At 41.4% G+C, this 18,464-nt stretch overlaps 1 protein-coding gene across 2 annotated transcripts in view; it reads left to right on the top strand.

The window, feature by feature from the left end:
* LOC311533079 (zinc finger MYM-type protein 4) overlaps positions 1 to 12,952 on the top strand; it is a 55,401-nt gene extending 42,449 nt beyond the window's left edge. For both annotated transcript variants that reach the window (XM_084652178.1, XM_084652179.1), the window contains exons 22-29: positions 47 to 226; positions 876 to 970; positions 1,593 to 1,764; positions 3,571 to 3,722; positions 5,020 to 5,131; positions 6,763 to 7,011; positions 9,118 to 9,247; positions 11,127 to 12,952. In XM_084652178.1, coding sequence (XP_084508304.1) covers positions 47 to 226; positions 876 to 970; positions 1,593 to 1,764; positions 3,571 to 3,722; positions 5,020 to 5,131; positions 6,763 to 7,011; positions 9,118 to 9,247; positions 11,127 to 11,334 — 1,298 coding nt within the window. In that variant the 3' untranslated portion in view covers positions 11,335 to 12,952. The remainder of the gene's footprint in view (positions 1 to 46; positions 227 to 875; positions 971 to 1,592; positions 1,765 to 3,570; positions 3,723 to 5,019; positions 5,132 to 6,762; positions 7,012 to 9,117; positions 9,248 to 11,126) is intronic.
* Positions 12,953 to 18,464: the final 5,512 nt, after the last annotated feature.

Raw genomic sequence — 18,464 nt, 5'->3', positions numbered from 1 at the left:
TTTTCCGTTTGGTGCATTTGGTGTACATGGCTCCTCTTAATTGCAGATCAAGGCAGCACCTACAGTGGAGACCTAGAATCGGAAGCAGTGTCAACTCCACACAGCTGGGAGGACGAGCTGAATCACTATGCCTTACGATCAAATGCCATGCAGGATCCAGACCCCGAGCTGAGGCAGTTCTCTAAAGGGGACATGGAGCAGGACCTGGAGGCAGACTTTCCCTCAGGTTTGTGTAACATGTAGAAAAATGCACTGTCACGTATTAAAAAAAAAATCTACATGATTTGCTGGGAACTAGCCTTCCGTTATCTTTAATGCAAGAAGTTAATTTGCCCATGAAGGGCTTATGTTCGTTACTCAGTACAAATGCATGTTCTTAAAGCTGCAGTACATCTTCTCTAATAGAGATACTTGAACCCTATAACATAGAGCACGTGTTTGCTTACACTTTAAAAAAACATCGTTTAGAGGATTTGATAGAGAATAGTGGTTACTCTTCATTGACTGCTTGTGAATTTGACACCTCTCTGTCCTGGTGGGAGTCTTAATGAGTCTTTCATAAGTACAAAGGATATCAGTTTCTTATGTAGAGAAGCACATCAGTGTATTGGGGCTTTTCCCCCTACCCTGAGAATTCCATGTCCCTTACATAGGAGTCCTCCATCTCCGAGCTTCCTTCTAGCTGACAACCTCAACAGAGCTGCTTTACAAACTTAATACCACTGCTTAACTATCCAGTGGTAATGCAATAGGAATATCCAGATGTGGCATCTCGAATTTTAAGATAGTTAGTAATGTCTGAAACTCTCATTTCTAGATGGCCCCGTTAAATCATATAATTAATTTAACTTGTGCTGATGTTGTTTTGACTTTAGACTCATTTGACCCGCTCAGTAAAGGACTGGGTCTCCACTCACGTTCACGAGCAAGGCGGAGACATAGAGATGGCTTCCCACAGCCAAAAAGACGGGTAAGAAAGCATCCTTCCATCATATTAAAAACTCCATGTATCTAAGGTGCTAATCTTACGTACATATTTACTTTTCGTGAGTTTGAACAAACACAAAATAAGGAAACAAAGATCAGGATTGGAAATATTTTATCTACATTTTATGTTTATTCTATAAAATTAGATATTTTTGTTAGGAGGAATCAGTGTTCTTTTTATAGGGTAGCATTTAAAGAGTGTGTAGCATTTAAAAGCAACTTTTTTGGAGCCTATATTTTTATTTGTATAATAATGCACAGAAAACTATCAAGTTTTACTCGTTTATGCATTTTAATCATGGGCTGTGGCATTGCTGTCCAGGGATTAGGGCAGGAGACTAGAAGCAAGGAGACCTATGTTTTGTCTCTGTCATTGACTTGCTGTGTGTGCAGAACCTCCCTGTGCCTTAGTTGTCCCTTCTTTAAAATGAAGTTAATATTTCTCCACTCTTTATGAAGTCCTCTGTCACTCTGTTATAACAGGAGCTTCAGGAGTGTAAGCGTTTTCTAGCTGGTCAAAGTGTAATGCACTTTTCCTGTGAGATCAGGTTAAAAGGGGTCCATAACTGGACACTGTTATATGAGCTTTTTTGGATTTCCTGCAGGGGAGGAAGAAGTCCATTGTTTCTGTGGAGCCTCGGAATCTTATGCAGGGTTCCTATCCAGGCTGCTCTGTTTCTGGGATGACCCTGAAGTACATGTATGGGGTAAATGCCTGGAGGAATTGGGTCCAATGGAAGAACGCACAGGAAGACCAAGGGGAACTAAAATTTGGAGGTAAACTTTTTTCTGTTGAAGCAAAACCTGCTACTTGGAGGACACCTGTTGTGATGTAGCTCTCAAGATGGAGTCAGAGGCGTGCCATTGATACTGAGGCCCAGGTCCCTAGGAGCAAGGATTTTAGGAAACGGGTCTCAAGTTTCATGGCTATTGGTTTTGGGTTTTTTTAAGCATCTTTTTTGTCTATTGTTTTTAATCTATTATGTCACCTATCGAAGCAGGACTCGAAATTTGGAAGTTGAACAGTATAAATATTACAATCACTCATGTCCCTACAAGTGTTTATTTTATGCACATTTGTACTTGATTTGAAGCACAGGTGTGTTTTATAGAGGTGCAGGGTTCTGACTGAGCTAGCATAGGGTATGACCCTGTACTGACCCTTGTGTTGTCCCCATCTGTTTCTCCAGAATTTAAGTATTCATATGCCAGTTTTGTAACTCTTCACTGGTTTTATAGTGAATGATGAAGCAGAGAATCAGACCCTTCATTTCTTGCCCTTACAGTTACATAGAAAAATCTTCCAAATGTTTCCCAATGCTATGCTACAGCTCAGAAAGGCACGAAGCATTCCTTTTATATCATTGGTACGTTGGCTCTAGAGCCTAATAATGATGTCTGAAATGTCAACATTGTTAACATTTTCACTGGTGGTGATTTTTAGCAGAAGCATCCAGTAATTCTGGGGTTCTGGCAGAGGCTGAGTCCAATGCCACTGCTTCCCTTTCCCTCTTCCCTAGTCTGACCTAGGAATACACCAAGAGTTTTATGGGCATGCTTTCTGAGGCGAACTGGATTAATAAATCCATTAATTTAGAAATAGTAGTTGAGAGTTGTGGAGGGGTTTGGTTGCAGAGAAGAGAACAAATGGATAGATTTTAAAATACTTTTGGGGAAATAAATTAAAAAAAAAAAGTTTCTGAAACAGAATGGGAGGGGTTTATATCAGAAAGGAAAAATCTTCGGATTAGGAAGAGAACTTTTTCCCTGTGCTCCTTTGGAATTTTTTTGTTATATAAGAACAGCTGGTTGTAGGTTCCCACAGAAATGCAATCCATTCAGTTTTTGTCTATCCTATGTTTTGCGGGTGAGGGAACTCCACTCATCTTCCTGCATACTCCCAGGAGCTGCCTCCATACCCAAACTTACCCCACAAAGGCTTTCTGTCTAGTCTGCAGAAGCAACTTGCCTATGGGATGGAGGGAGCAAGCCCAGTGCATTCACTCAGAGTTCTCTGACCATTTATTCTGGAACCAACTCTTATGTTTGCTCTTCTTCCCACTCTCCACATCCTGACCCTTTAAACGCTTAATTCCTTCCTCCCTTTAAGTAAAGGAGTCAAACATACTGCACCCAATTCATTTCCGGAGCTACTAGGAAATGCTCAAGATCATTCTCCCACTCAAGATTCCCCTGAATCCAGCTATAGAAATGAAATTGATTTATGAAACCTACACTGCCAGCCTAAACTATAAGTCACTATTTCATGGGTTCAGTGATCACACTACTATACAGTCTTGCTCTGTTTTAAGTACCCATTTTCTTATTGCTCAGTTAAAATTTGTATTGGTTACATATGGTGGCAGTTAAGGATGTTACTAAATACTCAGAAAACAACAACTGCGTCATAATTGTTAACTAAGATGGGAAAGTGATGAACTGTTATTTTAGACGTGAGATGAGTTGTGTGTCGGAGATGGATGTTGTAACAACTTTGCTCATGTGATGTACGGGACCAGGAAGTACAGAAGGATAGACCTGCAGAATGGGGTCTTATGTCTCCTGTATTTCTATTCCCCACAGTTCGACCTGTGAAACTCAAGGAGGATATTCTGTCATGCACTTTTGCTGAGCTGAGTTTTGGCTTGTGCCAGTTTATCCAAGAGGTGCGGAGACCAAACGGTGAAAAATATGATCCCGACAGCATCTTATACTTGTGCCTTGGAATTCAGCAGGTAACTCATTGAACCACTGCATTGCCAAGTTTGTAAATAAGACTTTTTTAATGTAGTGTCTATAGTAATTGTTGGCTTTTGGGATTTTATTTTGGAGATGAGGGCCACTTGGTTACCCCATTTTTAAGGCTTATTCTTAACCCCTCACACAAACCTCAAAAACCTGTCTGGCAGCCAGGGCAGGCCCTATCATGAGTGGTTAAGGAACACCCTTCCTTAACATGCTAGCATATCTGGAAAAAGTCTTGGACTGCCATTGCTAGGCAGTTAGTTATCACAGATAAACCACTTAAAGAAATAATATCATGAGAACAATAAAATTAGAATTAACCAATAGGAAGAAAAAATGTAACTAGTTATTGTGGCCTGCTTGTTTACCGTAAGCTGAAACAATGACAAAAAACCCCCAGAACCTTATAACTAGCTCTTTAAAACGCAAACTGACTCAGTTCAAGGTGGGGCCAGTTTTTCCTTAGGTAGCATATTTGTTCACTCTCTCCAGTAACCATTCAGAGATTTAGGATCAAATGCTTTTCTGGGCATTAAACCTCATTTGGTTGGTTGGTTGACTTGTCACCTTAACGTTTTTCACCAGACATGCTTGACAAAATGGAAGAAGAACTATAAATTTGGTTTGCCTGTGACCAGCATCTAGGAAGCATCAGAAATTTCTTTGGATTGCATTTCTTTTTCAAGCTAACTTCTTTTTTTTTTCCCCAAACTGCAGTAGAATGTTTGTATCCTAGTACATTAGCCATTAAAGGACAATACTTTCATGATGAAGATTGAACTCTTCCCCCCCCACCACTTCCCCCCGTAAAGATTACTGAGAACAAGCCTGCCTGTGACATCATAATAAGTCTGTGGTTGTGCCCTTGGTAGGCTTAGGTGCTGTCTGTGTTGGCAAGAGACACTGTGTTAGCATATTTAAGCCCAGTTCATTAGAAAGAGGCTGAAATTATTACGCTGGCATCTGTAGACAGAGCCATGTTTGGGGATGTATTTTGTTGTGTTCAAGGATGGTAAATTTTCAGAACACTGCTCTAGATCTGCGCATTAATAATAATTCGTGCCTGCATCTCCCATTTAATAAGAGATGCCACTGTCCCTGTGTTTATCATACTTGGGAAGCCAGTAGAGTGATTTGGAAATGCACATTCATTTTTAGCGTAATTGTAAAAGGAAGGCAAAGAGAAATACCGTAGGAGAGAACCAAAATAAATCTGACACTCAGTAACCTGTCAGCACTCTTCTATGTAACTATGAATTGTATCTCTTCCTTTCTTTTCTCTTGTAGTACCTGTTTGAGAATGGTAGAATAGATAACATATTTACCGAGCCCTATTCCAGGTTTATGATTGAACTTACAAAACTATTGAAAATCTGGGAACCTACAATACTTCCAAATGGTAGGACAATTATTTTTCATATTGTGTTGTTTTTATATACATGCATGACAGTGAAACCCATCTTTATAAATGAATGAGTTCTCAAGGGTGCTCCTTACAGTACATGTCATCTGAAGAGTGCTGGGGCGAAAGAACAGCAGCACTGAACCACTCCATTAAGTCTACCATGATTAGGTGCGTGATCTGTACTGTGAGGTGCTATCCTCCTCCCCTCTCCACAACATGTAGTCATTTGTGAGAGACGGGAATCCTGGATTCCATATTCAACTCTGCCACTTACTTACTATGGGACCTTTAGCAAGACACACTTAACCATCTCTCTGCCTCAGGTTATGCCTCTGTAAAATGGGTATAACGCTTCCCTTAGCCATATGTCTTGAAGCTTCATGAATTAATTTTTGAATGCTCTTCACCTAGCATCTTTTATGGGAGGCTTTCAAAGTCTTGTTATAAATCCTCCCTCTGTTTCCTGTAGAGTTGGCTGGTTGGTATACTTGAGGGGCGCTGAATGAGACAAAGGTGGTAATTTTATAAATACAACTAAAACAGTTGAACACTTTTTTTTTTTTAAACACTGTAATTTGGATAGAGGAGCTTGGTTTCAGGGTACCAAAGAACCTTTAGTGATTGTGGTGACTGCATACCTGGATCCATGACCATCTTTCTGTGTATTTCTTTTAATAAAAAAACAAAAGAAAACCCATGCATTTACATGGTGCTACATCCACCAAGACCTCTGGTTACCTAACACATCTGTGATTAGAAAAGGAGTACTTATAGCACCTTAGAGACTAACAAATTTATTTGAGCATAAGGTTTCGTGGGTTAAAACCCATTTCATCAGGTGCATTCAGTGGAAAAAACTGAATGCATCCGATGAAGTGAGCTGTAAGTCACGAAAGCTTATGCTCAGATAAATTTGTTAGTCTGTAAGGTGCCACAAGTACTCCTTTTCTTTTTGTGAATAGAGACTAACACGGCTGCTACTCTGAAACCTGACATCTGTGATTAACCTCCATAAATTCCTTTTCTTTACCTGCTCTCAAGTTCACTATGTCACAGCAGTGTATCTCCAAATGGAGGTATCACGTCACTATCCATGCTCCACGACCAAGAAGTGTTAATGTGTAAGGAGTTGATTGGGCTACATAACATGAACGTGTGCTGAGGTCTTACTGAGATAAATAATGGCTGCTTTAGACCCTTATTTCCATTTGCTTTTGAAAAGTCTCACTGATCAATAGCTTGGTCTTCCTCATGCTTGATGGGTCATATTTATCCCTTGTGTAAGTGTATGCAGTTCTGTTGATTTCAGTCAAGTTAAATGTACTTACTGTAGGTCTGAGTTTGACCTGATGTACAAGTCATTGATGCATCAGGTTGTCTGGGAGGATTTGATTTATATTATAATTTGTCTGGCAGGACCTGGCTTTTTCGTGCAACTCCTCCCCCATCCAACAGGGGTTTATTGCTTTCCTTAAACCTATGAAAATCTTCAAGGATCACATTGTGCCCCCCAGGTCACTGCTGAAACTGCTTACTCATATCTGAGAGCAGAGAGTTGCCCTTACAATGAGATAGTTGTTTAGTAAAGAGCTGATTTTTCCTTTTCCTTTACCCATTATCCTCAGGTTACATGTTCTCGAGAATTGAAGAGGAACATTTATGGGAATGTAAACAGCTCGGTGCATATTCCCCTATAGTCTTATTGAACACACTTCTGTTCTTCAATACCAAATACTTCCAACTAAAGAATGTCAGTGAGCATCTGAAGCTGTCCTTTGCCCACGTTATGAGACGCACCCGGACTCTGAAATACAACACCAAGATGACGTACCTGCGTTTTTTCCCACCTTTTCAAAAACAAGAGGTAGAATCAGGTGTGTTGCTGCTTTCTAATGACTTGAGTGGTTTTAATTTGGATTTTTGTAGCCCCAACACCATTGCCAATGCTTCATTTTAAAACGGGGGAAAAAATGTAGTCGTGCATTTTGCACATTTACTAATATTTGGGATTCTGCTGATACTTTAACTTCCCTCCCCTTGTCCTCCCACCCCCTTTTCTTTTTGGCTTCCAGCTGGGTTTAAACCAAAATTCTGTATGAGCCCCGACAGCTGATAGAAACCTGTGAATGAGATGCCCAGAATATTTGACAGCTTTTCACTAATCATTTTTAGAGCAGCAAAAGCACATCCAGCAATGCAAACCTAGAATAAGATTCATTCCCTTCCTGAAGAGCTGATAGCACGAAGGACCAGGCTCCTTAAGGTGCTGAGCACCTTTAGCCCCCATTGAAGTCAGGGGCACTTGAAGTTAGTCTGCTTAGTTAGGATCTGCTTTGTAGCATACACACCCCTAAGACAGAGCAGCCGGAGGACACATAAAGCCAAGCCAGCCAGAGCTGTTGACACACATGAAATGCAGGAGGAGGGAGTGGAAACTGTCCTTTTGCAGGCCCCAGACATAGAGAGAGAATGCAGCTTTCCTTCGCTGCAGTAGTGGTTTACAGCTCATGGGTAAGCTGGGAAATGCTAAAGCTAAATCTGATTCTGTGAGGGGTGGCAATGAGCCCTGGGAGAGGAGCTGTTGGTGGGATGGTGATGTTTGACTTGTTTGTGAATTGAAAACTTGGTGGAAGCATGCTGACTGCCACTGATCAGAGACTTTGTAAGGACAGCAGGCAGGATCATCATGCTACTGGCTACTTTAGTTAATTTTGATAAGCGATGAATTCTCTCTATTAAGATAGTTGCTATTGTTGGTCCGCTTTTGCTTGGTGCTAGGTCTTCTTAACTTCTCCAGGAGGGGAGTAACACATCTACTTTTCCCTCCTAGAGTTGAAGTCCTTGATAAGATTGATAACATGCACTACTTATTTTCTAAATGAGTGACCACAAAGTCTCTTTTAAATGCCTGTCAGGTGGTTTCTGCTATTATGCCATTTTATTATTCATTGCATCTTTCACAGGGGAGGTACTTTGTAATATGTCTGGTCTGATTGTTCGATGGGCTCTGGAGGATACTGGGCCAATTTCTACATTGACTTACACCATGTGTAGCTCCATGGATTCCAATAGTGTTACAGGTCCATACAGAATTGGGCCACTATGTCTTAGGCTATGACTACACTACAGCCTATGTTGGCAAAACTTAGTTGCTCAGGGGTGTGAATATTCCACCCCCCTGAGCAACATAGGTTACAGCGACATAGCACTGTTTACATGAACACTTAGGTTGGTGGGAGAGCTCTCTTCCATCGCCATCGAGCATCTTCACCACATGTGCCACAGCTGTATAGATACAGGTGCTGTACATAGAGACCTATCCTTCGTTTCGGAACTTACCCAAAATTCATTCTGGGTCCTGGCAAAGGTCATTTGCATAAGCAAGATATACTGTGTGGTCGATCTTTATTTCATTTTTATATAACTACTATTAAAAGCAGTGGGGGTGTCTGCTCTGAAGGTGCAGCAGAAGGAGATGGGGGAGAAAAGGATAGCGGCTGGTAAGTGGATCTGTCTTTGAAAGGATGTATACACTCTGAGGTAGATGGGGAACAGGCACACCGAGGATGACCGTGCACGGGTACGATGGTGTTCTAGCACTTGAGCTGTGGATGGGGGCAAGGGCTCTTATCAGTCCCTATAAACCAGCATTAACAAGGTGAAACTAAATATTGTTTAAGCCATTACATTATCCTGATCCAGCATTTAAATCTGTGTAGAAACAGATCCTTTCTATTATGTTGGGCTCCTTTTTAACGGTCAGCGACACAAGTGATGGCATTCATTTGACAAAGTTGTTTCCAGTGTTTGACTTGACAGTGTCAGTTTGCGTGAAAAGCGAGCCTATCAAACAGCACGTCATGTATGCGCTGCTCAAAGCCCCATCAGGGTGCAGAACTAAACCAGACAGCTTCAGCTTACTCTCACAGAGGAGGACTGTTCTCCACTGAGCTCATGTGGTGTCGTTTTCCTGTATCCAGATAAGTTATCTGTAGGAAAAAGGAAACGGAGTGAGGACGAGGAGGTTCCAACAGCAGTGGAAATGGCTGAAAACACAGATAACCCTCTGAGATGTCCAGTCCGACTCTATGAGTTTTACTTGTCAAAATGGTGAGTGATTGGCACAGCCTAATTTTGGATTATACTTGAACCAGATTGTGCCCTCCTGCAAGGAAACTTGAGGTGGGGTAGGGCAACTCTGCGGCTCCTCTTGGGGAGTTTTCTCCAAACACCGCACAAGAAGGGGGTTCCACGCATGCAGTTACCCTGCAAAGAAGCAAGGAAATGATCCATCCGCAAATCCCTATCGAGTTCCTCAGGACCAGGGTCACCCAGCCCTTTGCCTCTGCACAGGCTCGGAGGCTCCCTACTCCTCCTCAACAACATCACAGCTCAAATGGAGCCAGGCACCAGCAGGTTCCCCAAGGTTCAACCGGTGATGGGGAAATGCTATTGCATGGTAATACAGCTGTGGTTTGCATTAACTTTTCCAAGAGTTCCCTGGGCTAGGTGGAGGAGAGGGGCAGAGGAGGATGCAGTAACCCCTGCCATTCCTTTGCCCTCACGCTCACGGATCCTGGACCCTGCAGAATGACTGTAATTTGGCCCCTTGCTCCAAGAAGTAGAGCCAAGCTCTACAATGCAGTAATCTGTTGCTCAAGATAAGCAGCATCTCAGTAGCACTTTCCTCATAAAGTAGGGTGGAAAAATGATTTAGAGGTAACAGCAAGAGATGTTTCAGAGTAGCAGCCGTGTTAGTGTGTATCTGCAAAAAGAAAAGGAGGACTTACTTACAGATTTATTTGAGCATAAGCTTTCGTGAGCTACAGCTCAGTTCATCTGATGCATGCAGTGGAAAATAAGTTTTCCACTGCATGTGTCCGATGAAGTAAACTAGAGATGCTGACATTTACTTGCTGAAAGATGAGATTAACTTTACTCCAGGAGTCACAAAGGAAGCTGCAGAACAAGGATGAACGTATAAATCATTCAGTCTCTCCCCCACGCTCCACTTAAGATCATTGAGCAATGGAGTTCAGTATTATTCTCTCTCAAAAGAACATACATGCCAGAGAGCGACATCTCATTAGTGCCTGCTAATAGCCCTGTAAATCATTATTTGAAACACACACACAGCCAAATTAGTGCAAAATAGCCCTGCTCAGGCAAAGCCATGTCCAGCAACTCTCTCCACTCCTTGCTCCTTTCGCACGTTCCTTGTGTTCACTCTCATACTGTCAGAAGGTGTCATTCTGAGCTATCACACATTTGCTGCACCACCTCATATGACATCATAGTTCAGCCTCTGCAGAATTGGCAGTGAAAAGCCTCTTTCACTTTCTGGATTTTAATGTGACAATTGTAAAGCCCAGCAGGGAGCAGAATCCTTTCTGCCGAGGGCTTTACTCTTCTTGCTAGGCAAGACTGCAAGGCACTCTCTCCGATTCTTAAGGCCAGTCTTTCAAGTGGATGGGTTCACCATTCTGCTATCACTAACAGGCAGGCTAGGCTCTGGTACTCTCAGTATCCCAAAGGCGGCTTCAAAAGTTATCCAGTGTCCTGGGAAATATCAGTAATGCAGTTAGTCTGCATATACTTACCAGGAGCTCCCATGTTGCCTAGAACACGAGAACCAGTTTTATTCTGAGATTGAACGTTAATTATGTTAAGACGGTGATATCATGTAATGGGATGAAACTGCAACTGAAGAACCACCTCCGTAAGGAGACGCAGCTGTTCTGTTTGGTTCTATAAACAGCTAATGCCCTTTAAACTGGAGACGGATTGTCAGCTCACTGCAGTGAAGGGCGGAGATTGAGTCACTAGAATGGAGATCCAAATTTTACTGTTTAAATTGTAGTGATTCTGTCTCAAGGTAACGTCAGGTAATAGGGCTGAGCTACTTTCCCTTTGTCTCTTGAACTGTGTTGTAAACAGGACTGATAATGCTGCCTTCTGATATACAGTCTTCCTTTCTTTACACTAACAGTTCTGAAAGCGTGAAGCAGAGAAGTGATGTGTTTTACCTTCAACCTGAGCGGTCTTGTGTACCTAATAGCCCTATGTGGTACTCCACGTTGCCAATAGACCCCGGGACCTTGGACATCATGTTAACACGTATTCTTATGGTGAGGGAGGTACACGAAGAACTTGCCAAAGTCAGATCAGAGGACTCTGATATTGAATTGTCAGACTAACTGAAGTGGGGTATTTTCCTTTCAATACCCGTTGCAAGTACCAAACTGTGAACACATCCAGCCTTCAGAAAATGTTGTGTATCAAATAAGCCAAGTTAACAACACTACACAGGCATATTTTGAACCACAATGGATGTGCAAACTGGAATCAGAAGGAAGCAAACTACTTTAAGCTGCAAGAAACGCCAGTGTCCAATGCAGTGATAAATCCTCTAAACAAACTCAAGATTAATTAACCTGTTCAAGCGGTGCATAAATCCTTCATTTGTTTGGGATTAAAACAAAATTGTGAAATATTTTTAAGCAAAACTGTTGTATAAATTCTACCATAGTAACCATGGGCATAGAGAACTAGACTGTGGCTCACATGACTTTGCAGCCCAATGGCTGGCAGCCATTGCTGCCAAAGAGCCTGTGGAGATCCTAGAGATCTCCATGTGGACAGGAGACAAAGTACAGTGAGGTCTAGACAAATAGACACCTTCCGTTATGTATACACACACTTTTTTAGTTTTATTTTATTTTTTACTGGGATCAAAGATTAAGAAAGATATTAAGCCAGAAGTCAATGTTATATCTGCCAGATTACTACCCTAGTGGATGATTACCTGGGCTGCGTTCAAACAGTCACATGACCCCAGAGTCTAGCTCTTAGTCCATGCTAGTAACTACGACTCTGTTGGATCTCTGATGTGTGGGAGATGCTGTAAGTCAAGCATCAGAGCAATCACGTTATGGGACAAAAATCTCTGGAATACATATAGGAGAGCGAGGGTCTAGGGCTATGTGCAGAAAATCCCCTGAATAGCCTCTGCAATCTGTTGATGTAATCTAGCAAATGCTGTGGTGCGCAAAAATAGTTGTTTTGGAGGGAGTTGTTTTGGTTTGGGTTTTTTTTTGTCATACGGCAGCTTTCCTTCCCTTTTTCTCCCATTCCCCCCTAATTCTTTGTTTTTATACCGTGCAAGTCTGGAGGGCCTTGTCATTTCAAAGTGAAGATACTCTCTCCACCCTTGCAACAGTGCAGTATTACTTTTGACAACAGAACTGTGGTAGAAAAGTACCTTGTGTGTTTTTTTACCCCACCCTACCCAAAGAAATTTAGTGATAGTGTTGGAAATTGAAATATTTTTTTCAATGGCTTGGCTGTTACTGTATCTTTTAAAAGGGGAATCTCCCATACTGTATCCAGAGGACAGGACACTGATTAGATAACATCTGTCTCTCCATTTTCTCAAGCTTAAGATGCTCATTTCTGAGGACAACAGGTCATAAATACAAGACTATTTTTAAAGAGAATTGTACTTTTTCTTTTTTTTTTTTAAATCAGTAGTTGCAGCCAGTTGCCCAACTTCTGTAGCAGGGTTTTGATATCTGACCCTCTCACTGCAGTTTCAGGAGTTGAAAATCAACAGCCTTGAATTAAATTTGTTTTTTTAATTTTCTTTACTTTTAGCAGTAACAAAGGTAATTTAAACAATAAAATTGGAAAGTAGTCTCTTGACGTTGTGTACTCGGTAGTCCTGTCCCTGCCTGTAACAGATTTCACTGATGTATTTTTTAATACAGAAAACTGTGTGAAAAGTAAACCTGCCCCTGATTCTGTATGATCCAAGTCCATCTGTGTCTGTCATTTCTGATCAGAGACTGTTTATTTCACATCTTGTCCTAAAGCTGTGGGGGAAAATACCCTGGCCATTATTACCCTACCAATAAACTGCCCAGAGGCTTGGAGGCTTAATGATCTCAATTACATTAATTTTACAGTGTTTAAATACTAACCTTCTCCCTATAGTAATATTAAAAGTAGGTAGATAGCAAACACACAGCTTGTGTTCGAACAGCTGATGTTTTTTTAAGAAGAAAAAATATCCCCATGCCTTTAACTGACGACGACAGATACTGTATGGTTGGAAAAAACAAAAACCCACAACTCCATTGCCCCGACAGAACAAGTAGTGTCTCAGTTGCATGCAGGTCTACCCAGAACCTCACATCACAGGAGAAATCCATGAATTATTGTAATTCTTGGACATTGCTCATGAGGGCAGCTATAATGTCTTTGTCAGGTTGTTTTTTCACCCCTTTCTATTAGAGAGTTGTGTGAAATTTTTTCAATGAATAAGCAAGGGAAACAGTCAAGACATCCTGTTAGGTTTGTTTTTAAACAAAAATTTCTGCTTTTCTCTGGGTAGAAGTTACAGAAATTTTCCCGTAGAATAAAATCGTATCTTTGTATATGATGGGTGACTTACTCATTTTTCTTTCTGGTTCTGGAGAACGTCACTCTTGGCTGTCTATGGAACTACAGGATGTCAGTTTGTTCCAGGTTCTTGGAATGAAAAATAATTACCCCTCATATCCTCTTAGCAAACAAATCTATACTACTTTAGCCTGACTGACACAGCAATGTTGATGAATGTTGTATTTGTCTTTTTATTTAATTTTTTGTATGATAAACAGTTCATTGCCGTTTTGGTTCTTTTTGTCCCATTAACAGGACCGTAGTTTAGTTTTTCCCAGTGTAACAACTGCTGCTTGGTGGCTCTTTGTAAGAGACAATATGCATTTCCTTGATATTCCAGTGCTGCCTCAGCCTCTCAGATCTGTCGTCATTTTGATTGGACTCAACACTGGGGCAAGACCTGTTGCCTCGAAGAGTTCAAGAGATATTAACTACACACACAGTTTCAAAGTTACTGGGTTTCCTGAAACTCTTACTTTATTTTTATTATAAATAGTTTTATCTGTACTGCTCGCTGCCCGGGCAATACTGCTCGTAACTTGAAATGTTCTATTTAAGGAGAAAATAAATAACTTTTTTAGTCTGCACTTGGCAAAGAAAGGACAGTGGTGAATGCAAGCAGGACAAACAGAAGGTGCTGCTTTCTGCCAGTAGGGTTTCTTTGCTTATTTTTAGGCCTCCTAACCCAATGACACGATTTTCAAGTGTTTCTTTTCTGGGCACAGATAGGACAGCATAGCTGTTAAGATTGTTTAGCTTGAGGGCCTGGAAGCCAGGCTGCCTGGTTCCATATTACAGAGTATATTACATAGTGAATTACAGCCAGAGCCAGTAATTTGAGACTGTCAATTTTGCAAAGATTTTAAAAATGCCTTTTTGGGGCCTGGTTGTCCTCTGCACAATTCTGACATTTTCTAGTGGGATGTATCCTGAAATATGCTGAGCACACTGTATGTGCTGATCTCCATCAACTTCCATTGACTTCGGAATCCAGCACAAAGGAAAGATGCATGTTGCATTAATTATTCCATTGACCTCATTAGCCACTGATCTAAAAAAATCTGCATTCATCTGGCAACAGTCTCCAGTTCAGTAATGTCACCTCACAAGCTTAAAATAAAATGGCATCAGTGGTATCGGTTTCTTACTTCCTAAGGGTACAGTAATATAATGGCCAAGCAGTACTGAGGGAGCTTTACAGCCAGGGTTATGAACTGTTGCCTTACAAAACAGCTACTGTGGATAAGACCTTGTATACTGTGCTCCTCTTTTCATCTTCAGTCTCCATGCTTTAAGTGTAAAATGAGGGCATTTGGAGTTTGGCTGGCCTCAACAAAGCATGGTTGCATTCTCTTGTTGCTTTGTGTGTTCTCCTATTTAACATTCTTGATCAACCCAGTGGATTCAGAATCTGGATTTGCTCTCCTCCCCTGCTTAGCTGCTGCTCTACAGTATGTTCCAAATAGAAGGGAACATCTCTGCAGGCTTGTTTGCAGGCCTGAAAGAAGCAGGTAGCTTTGAGCAGCCAACTTAGCAGACAAGTAGCAGAGAACTGATAGAATCGACCTATCTTCACTGTATATACTGGGTATACACACCTCAACCACTACAGTGGCACCAGCCGTGCAGTTAGACGCTACCTATGCTGATGGGAGGGGCTCTCCCTTCATAAGTAGGGAGGCAGTAGCTACGTCAACAGAAGAATTCTTCCATCAACCTAGCACTGTGACACCTTGGGGATTAAGTTGGCATAGTTACATTGCTCAGAGGTGTGGATTTTGAGAGCCGTAGGTATGCCAATGTAAATTCCCAGCGTAGACCAGCCCACTGTAAATCTTTTTTGAAGTTGCAAAACTTTTTAATTCCCAGGACAAATCCTTACAAACAGTCAAAGCCTACCAAATCCTTCTCTAGTTGTCAGTTGCATCATTTGTCCAGAGAGCAACATGAATCAGACTTTTCTCAGTTCTCAAGTGACAGACCACCTGCTGGTTTCTTATTTCATGTACTGTGGATGAGAATTTTACCTTTCTTCTGCAGTAGTAAAGCTGAACCATGGAATCCAGTTTTTCCCTTAAGAGCTGCAACCTTAGAGCCAAAAAGCCTGCTTGCATTACACAAGTATTACCAGTGCAGTAAAATTTGCACTTGTCAGGGCTCATCTACATTGGGAACGGACGCTGGCATAGTGATGTCTGTCTCCGGGTTGTGAAAAATCCGCACCCCCGAGAGAGATTGTTAAACTGACCTACCCCGGCCGTAGAGAGCTCTGGAGTGGCAGAAAAATTCTTCCGTCAACCAACCCACTGCGTCTCAGAGAGGTGGATTACCTGTGTCTACACTGAAGCATTACGGCTGTTTAATTGTAGGTATATGCAAAGATAAGCAGTCTATTGCCATTTTATGTCCCTGCTCATAGATGCCTTGAAAGATGACCGAGAAAGACGAGATTTTACACCATTGCAATCCCTCAGTCTGTTATGGTCAGTACCTTGAGAACCATCTGTAGCTCAGTAAAGCCAAGGAAAGCACGTCCATGAATTAGCCCTAGCCATACATGTACCAGAAATAGTCATATATTTTTGCTCAGGGAAAATTGACCTGGAAAATGGAGGTACACATGTTTTGTGCACAATAGGGCTGGATTTATGACTGTTTGGAGTAGTTGGCTTTTAAAGCTGGGATTGCCAGCTGTAAATCTCAGAGATAATAATCTAAAAGGGAACATGATGATCATCTAGTCCAGGGATCAGCAACCTTTGGCCCACAGCCCGCCAGGGGGCTTACCGCATGTCAAAGGTTGCCAATCCCGGATCTAGTCTGACCACCTACTTTAATACAGCCCATAGAATTTCACCCAGCAATTCTCCCCAAGCCTACAGTGTCTGGTTGAGCATGCGTAAAATCTTGTGTGTTATTTTCAACAAAGAGTCTCTTAATGCTCTTTGGGTGTTTTTGTGTTGCCTTAGAAGGAAGTTCTTTTGCACTTGCCAAGGGGTAATGGAATATTTAAATAAAAGTGGAGAACCTGCAGCGGCTGCACTGTGTTCCCAAGAGCTCTGCATTGCAAATACTTTATCATGTTTGGCTTTGGGGTCAGTTTATGTGGACAAGTGATTTTTGTATAGCAGGTGAATAACGTTAGATGGACTTAAGGTGTATGCGTCCCATCATTCTGCATGCAATGTTTCTTCTTCAAAGGTGGTCCAACCTAATCAACCACATGATGCACGTATGCACTTACAGCAGAGATGGGACAAGTCTATGGTAGCCCTAATTTAGACGTTCATAGGTCGAGAAGTCCAAGCTCTGTCTAATATGTGTTGTTTTTTTTTTTTGCTATTTAGATTTGAGGAAGAGGGCTATGATGGTGTTCTGGCCAGCGATTTTTTTTTTTTTTTAATTTATAAAAGTTAGAGGCCACATCTATTGAAATCAACAGAACTACACTTATTTATACCAGCTCTAGATCTGGCCCAACATGCTGAAAAATTCTAGAACGGTTTTAAAAGTTTTAACGGTTTCATAAAATCCAGACCCCTTGGATTCTCTGATGCCTAGTTCTTAAACACCGATAAGATGGTAACATTCAGCTAAAGATTTTCAGGGCTAATTGGTGGAGGTTTGTGTTTAACAACTGGAATTTCCCAACCTCACTCTTGACTGGGGGGGGGGGGGAATAAAATGCAGAGAGCAGCTCTTGAAAAGTGGTCAAGTTTTAAAAAATTTAAAATCAGATCATAAAGGTACAGTCCATTTCATTGACCAAAATCCAGTCTGCATTCTTGGTGTCCAGACGATCTGTGTCCAGCAGCTGGATTGGGTATGGAATGGATGGCTCTCATTGCTTATTCACAAATGAACAGACTATCTTGGGTGGAACTGCTTCACATTTTAGTATTGCCTATATGTGTTTATAACCCTAACAACCAGAATACACCAAAGGGCAGTCTGGATCTGTTGGGCAGCTAGTGTCCTTAACAAAATTCTTTAGATGTTAGACAAAAGGATTGAGACAGGACTCCTCCGTTCTATTCCCAGCAATGCAATTGGCTCATCATGTAGCCCTAGACCTAACATACATTATAAAAACTACTCCTATAATGTAGATGAAAGCCTTATTTGAGTCACTTGCCCCTCTGTACCTCAGTTTCCCCATCTGTAAATTGGATATACTTTCCTACCTCATGGGTGTTATGAGATTAAATTCTGTAAAGTGCCTTGCAGTCCTCTGAAAGGTGCTATGCAACTGTAAAGTATTACTTTAAAAGGCCTAAATGGGTAGATAGTGAATAAATACCTCTTCTAAAAATCAGCTTTTTAAAAAAGTGGAGATTGGTGTAGTTAAATGTGAGACACCTAAAGGACAGGTTATTCCCTCGCCAGATGGGCTGGCCGGGTAAGGATGTTCTTTGTTGATCAGCAATATCTGTATTCTGGAAAAATGACTAAACATTTTTCAACCTGGCTGAAAGGTTAAATCCTTGTTTCGCAAATAATGGCAGGATACCAGTTTAAAGCTTATACCTTGTAACCTGTTTTTATTTTTAAACAATCCAAAGTTTAAGCTCTTCAGGGCAAGGACCATGTTTTCCTATGTGTTTTGTACAGGACCTAGCACAATGGGACCCCATCCTGGTTGATGTCTGAGTGCTACCATAATTATATAGAGACACTTCCAAAGTTGTGGCACACACCAGCAAAAGCTGCGGGGGGGAAAAGGTCACTTTGTCCCCCTATTCTTCTATAACTATGTGCCACTAAGCCCAAGTCCTAGTTTTCCTTTTCTATTTCCCTGCTTTACAAGAGCATTTTCATATACATCCTATTAGAACAATTTGTAACGTCTGCCCCTGAAGGCTTTGGGGATCTTTACACTACTTAT

This window comes from Lepidochelys olivacea, assembly GCF_965140295.1.
Source record: "Lepidochelys olivacea isolate rLepOli2 genome assembly, chromosome: 19".
In the NCBI taxonomy this organism is placed as follows: Eukaryota; Metazoa; Chordata; order Testudines; family Cheloniidae; genus Lepidochelys; species Lepidochelys olivacea.
Note: the sequence above shows the minus strand (reverse complement) of the source record. Positions and strands in the feature narration are given on the sequence as shown.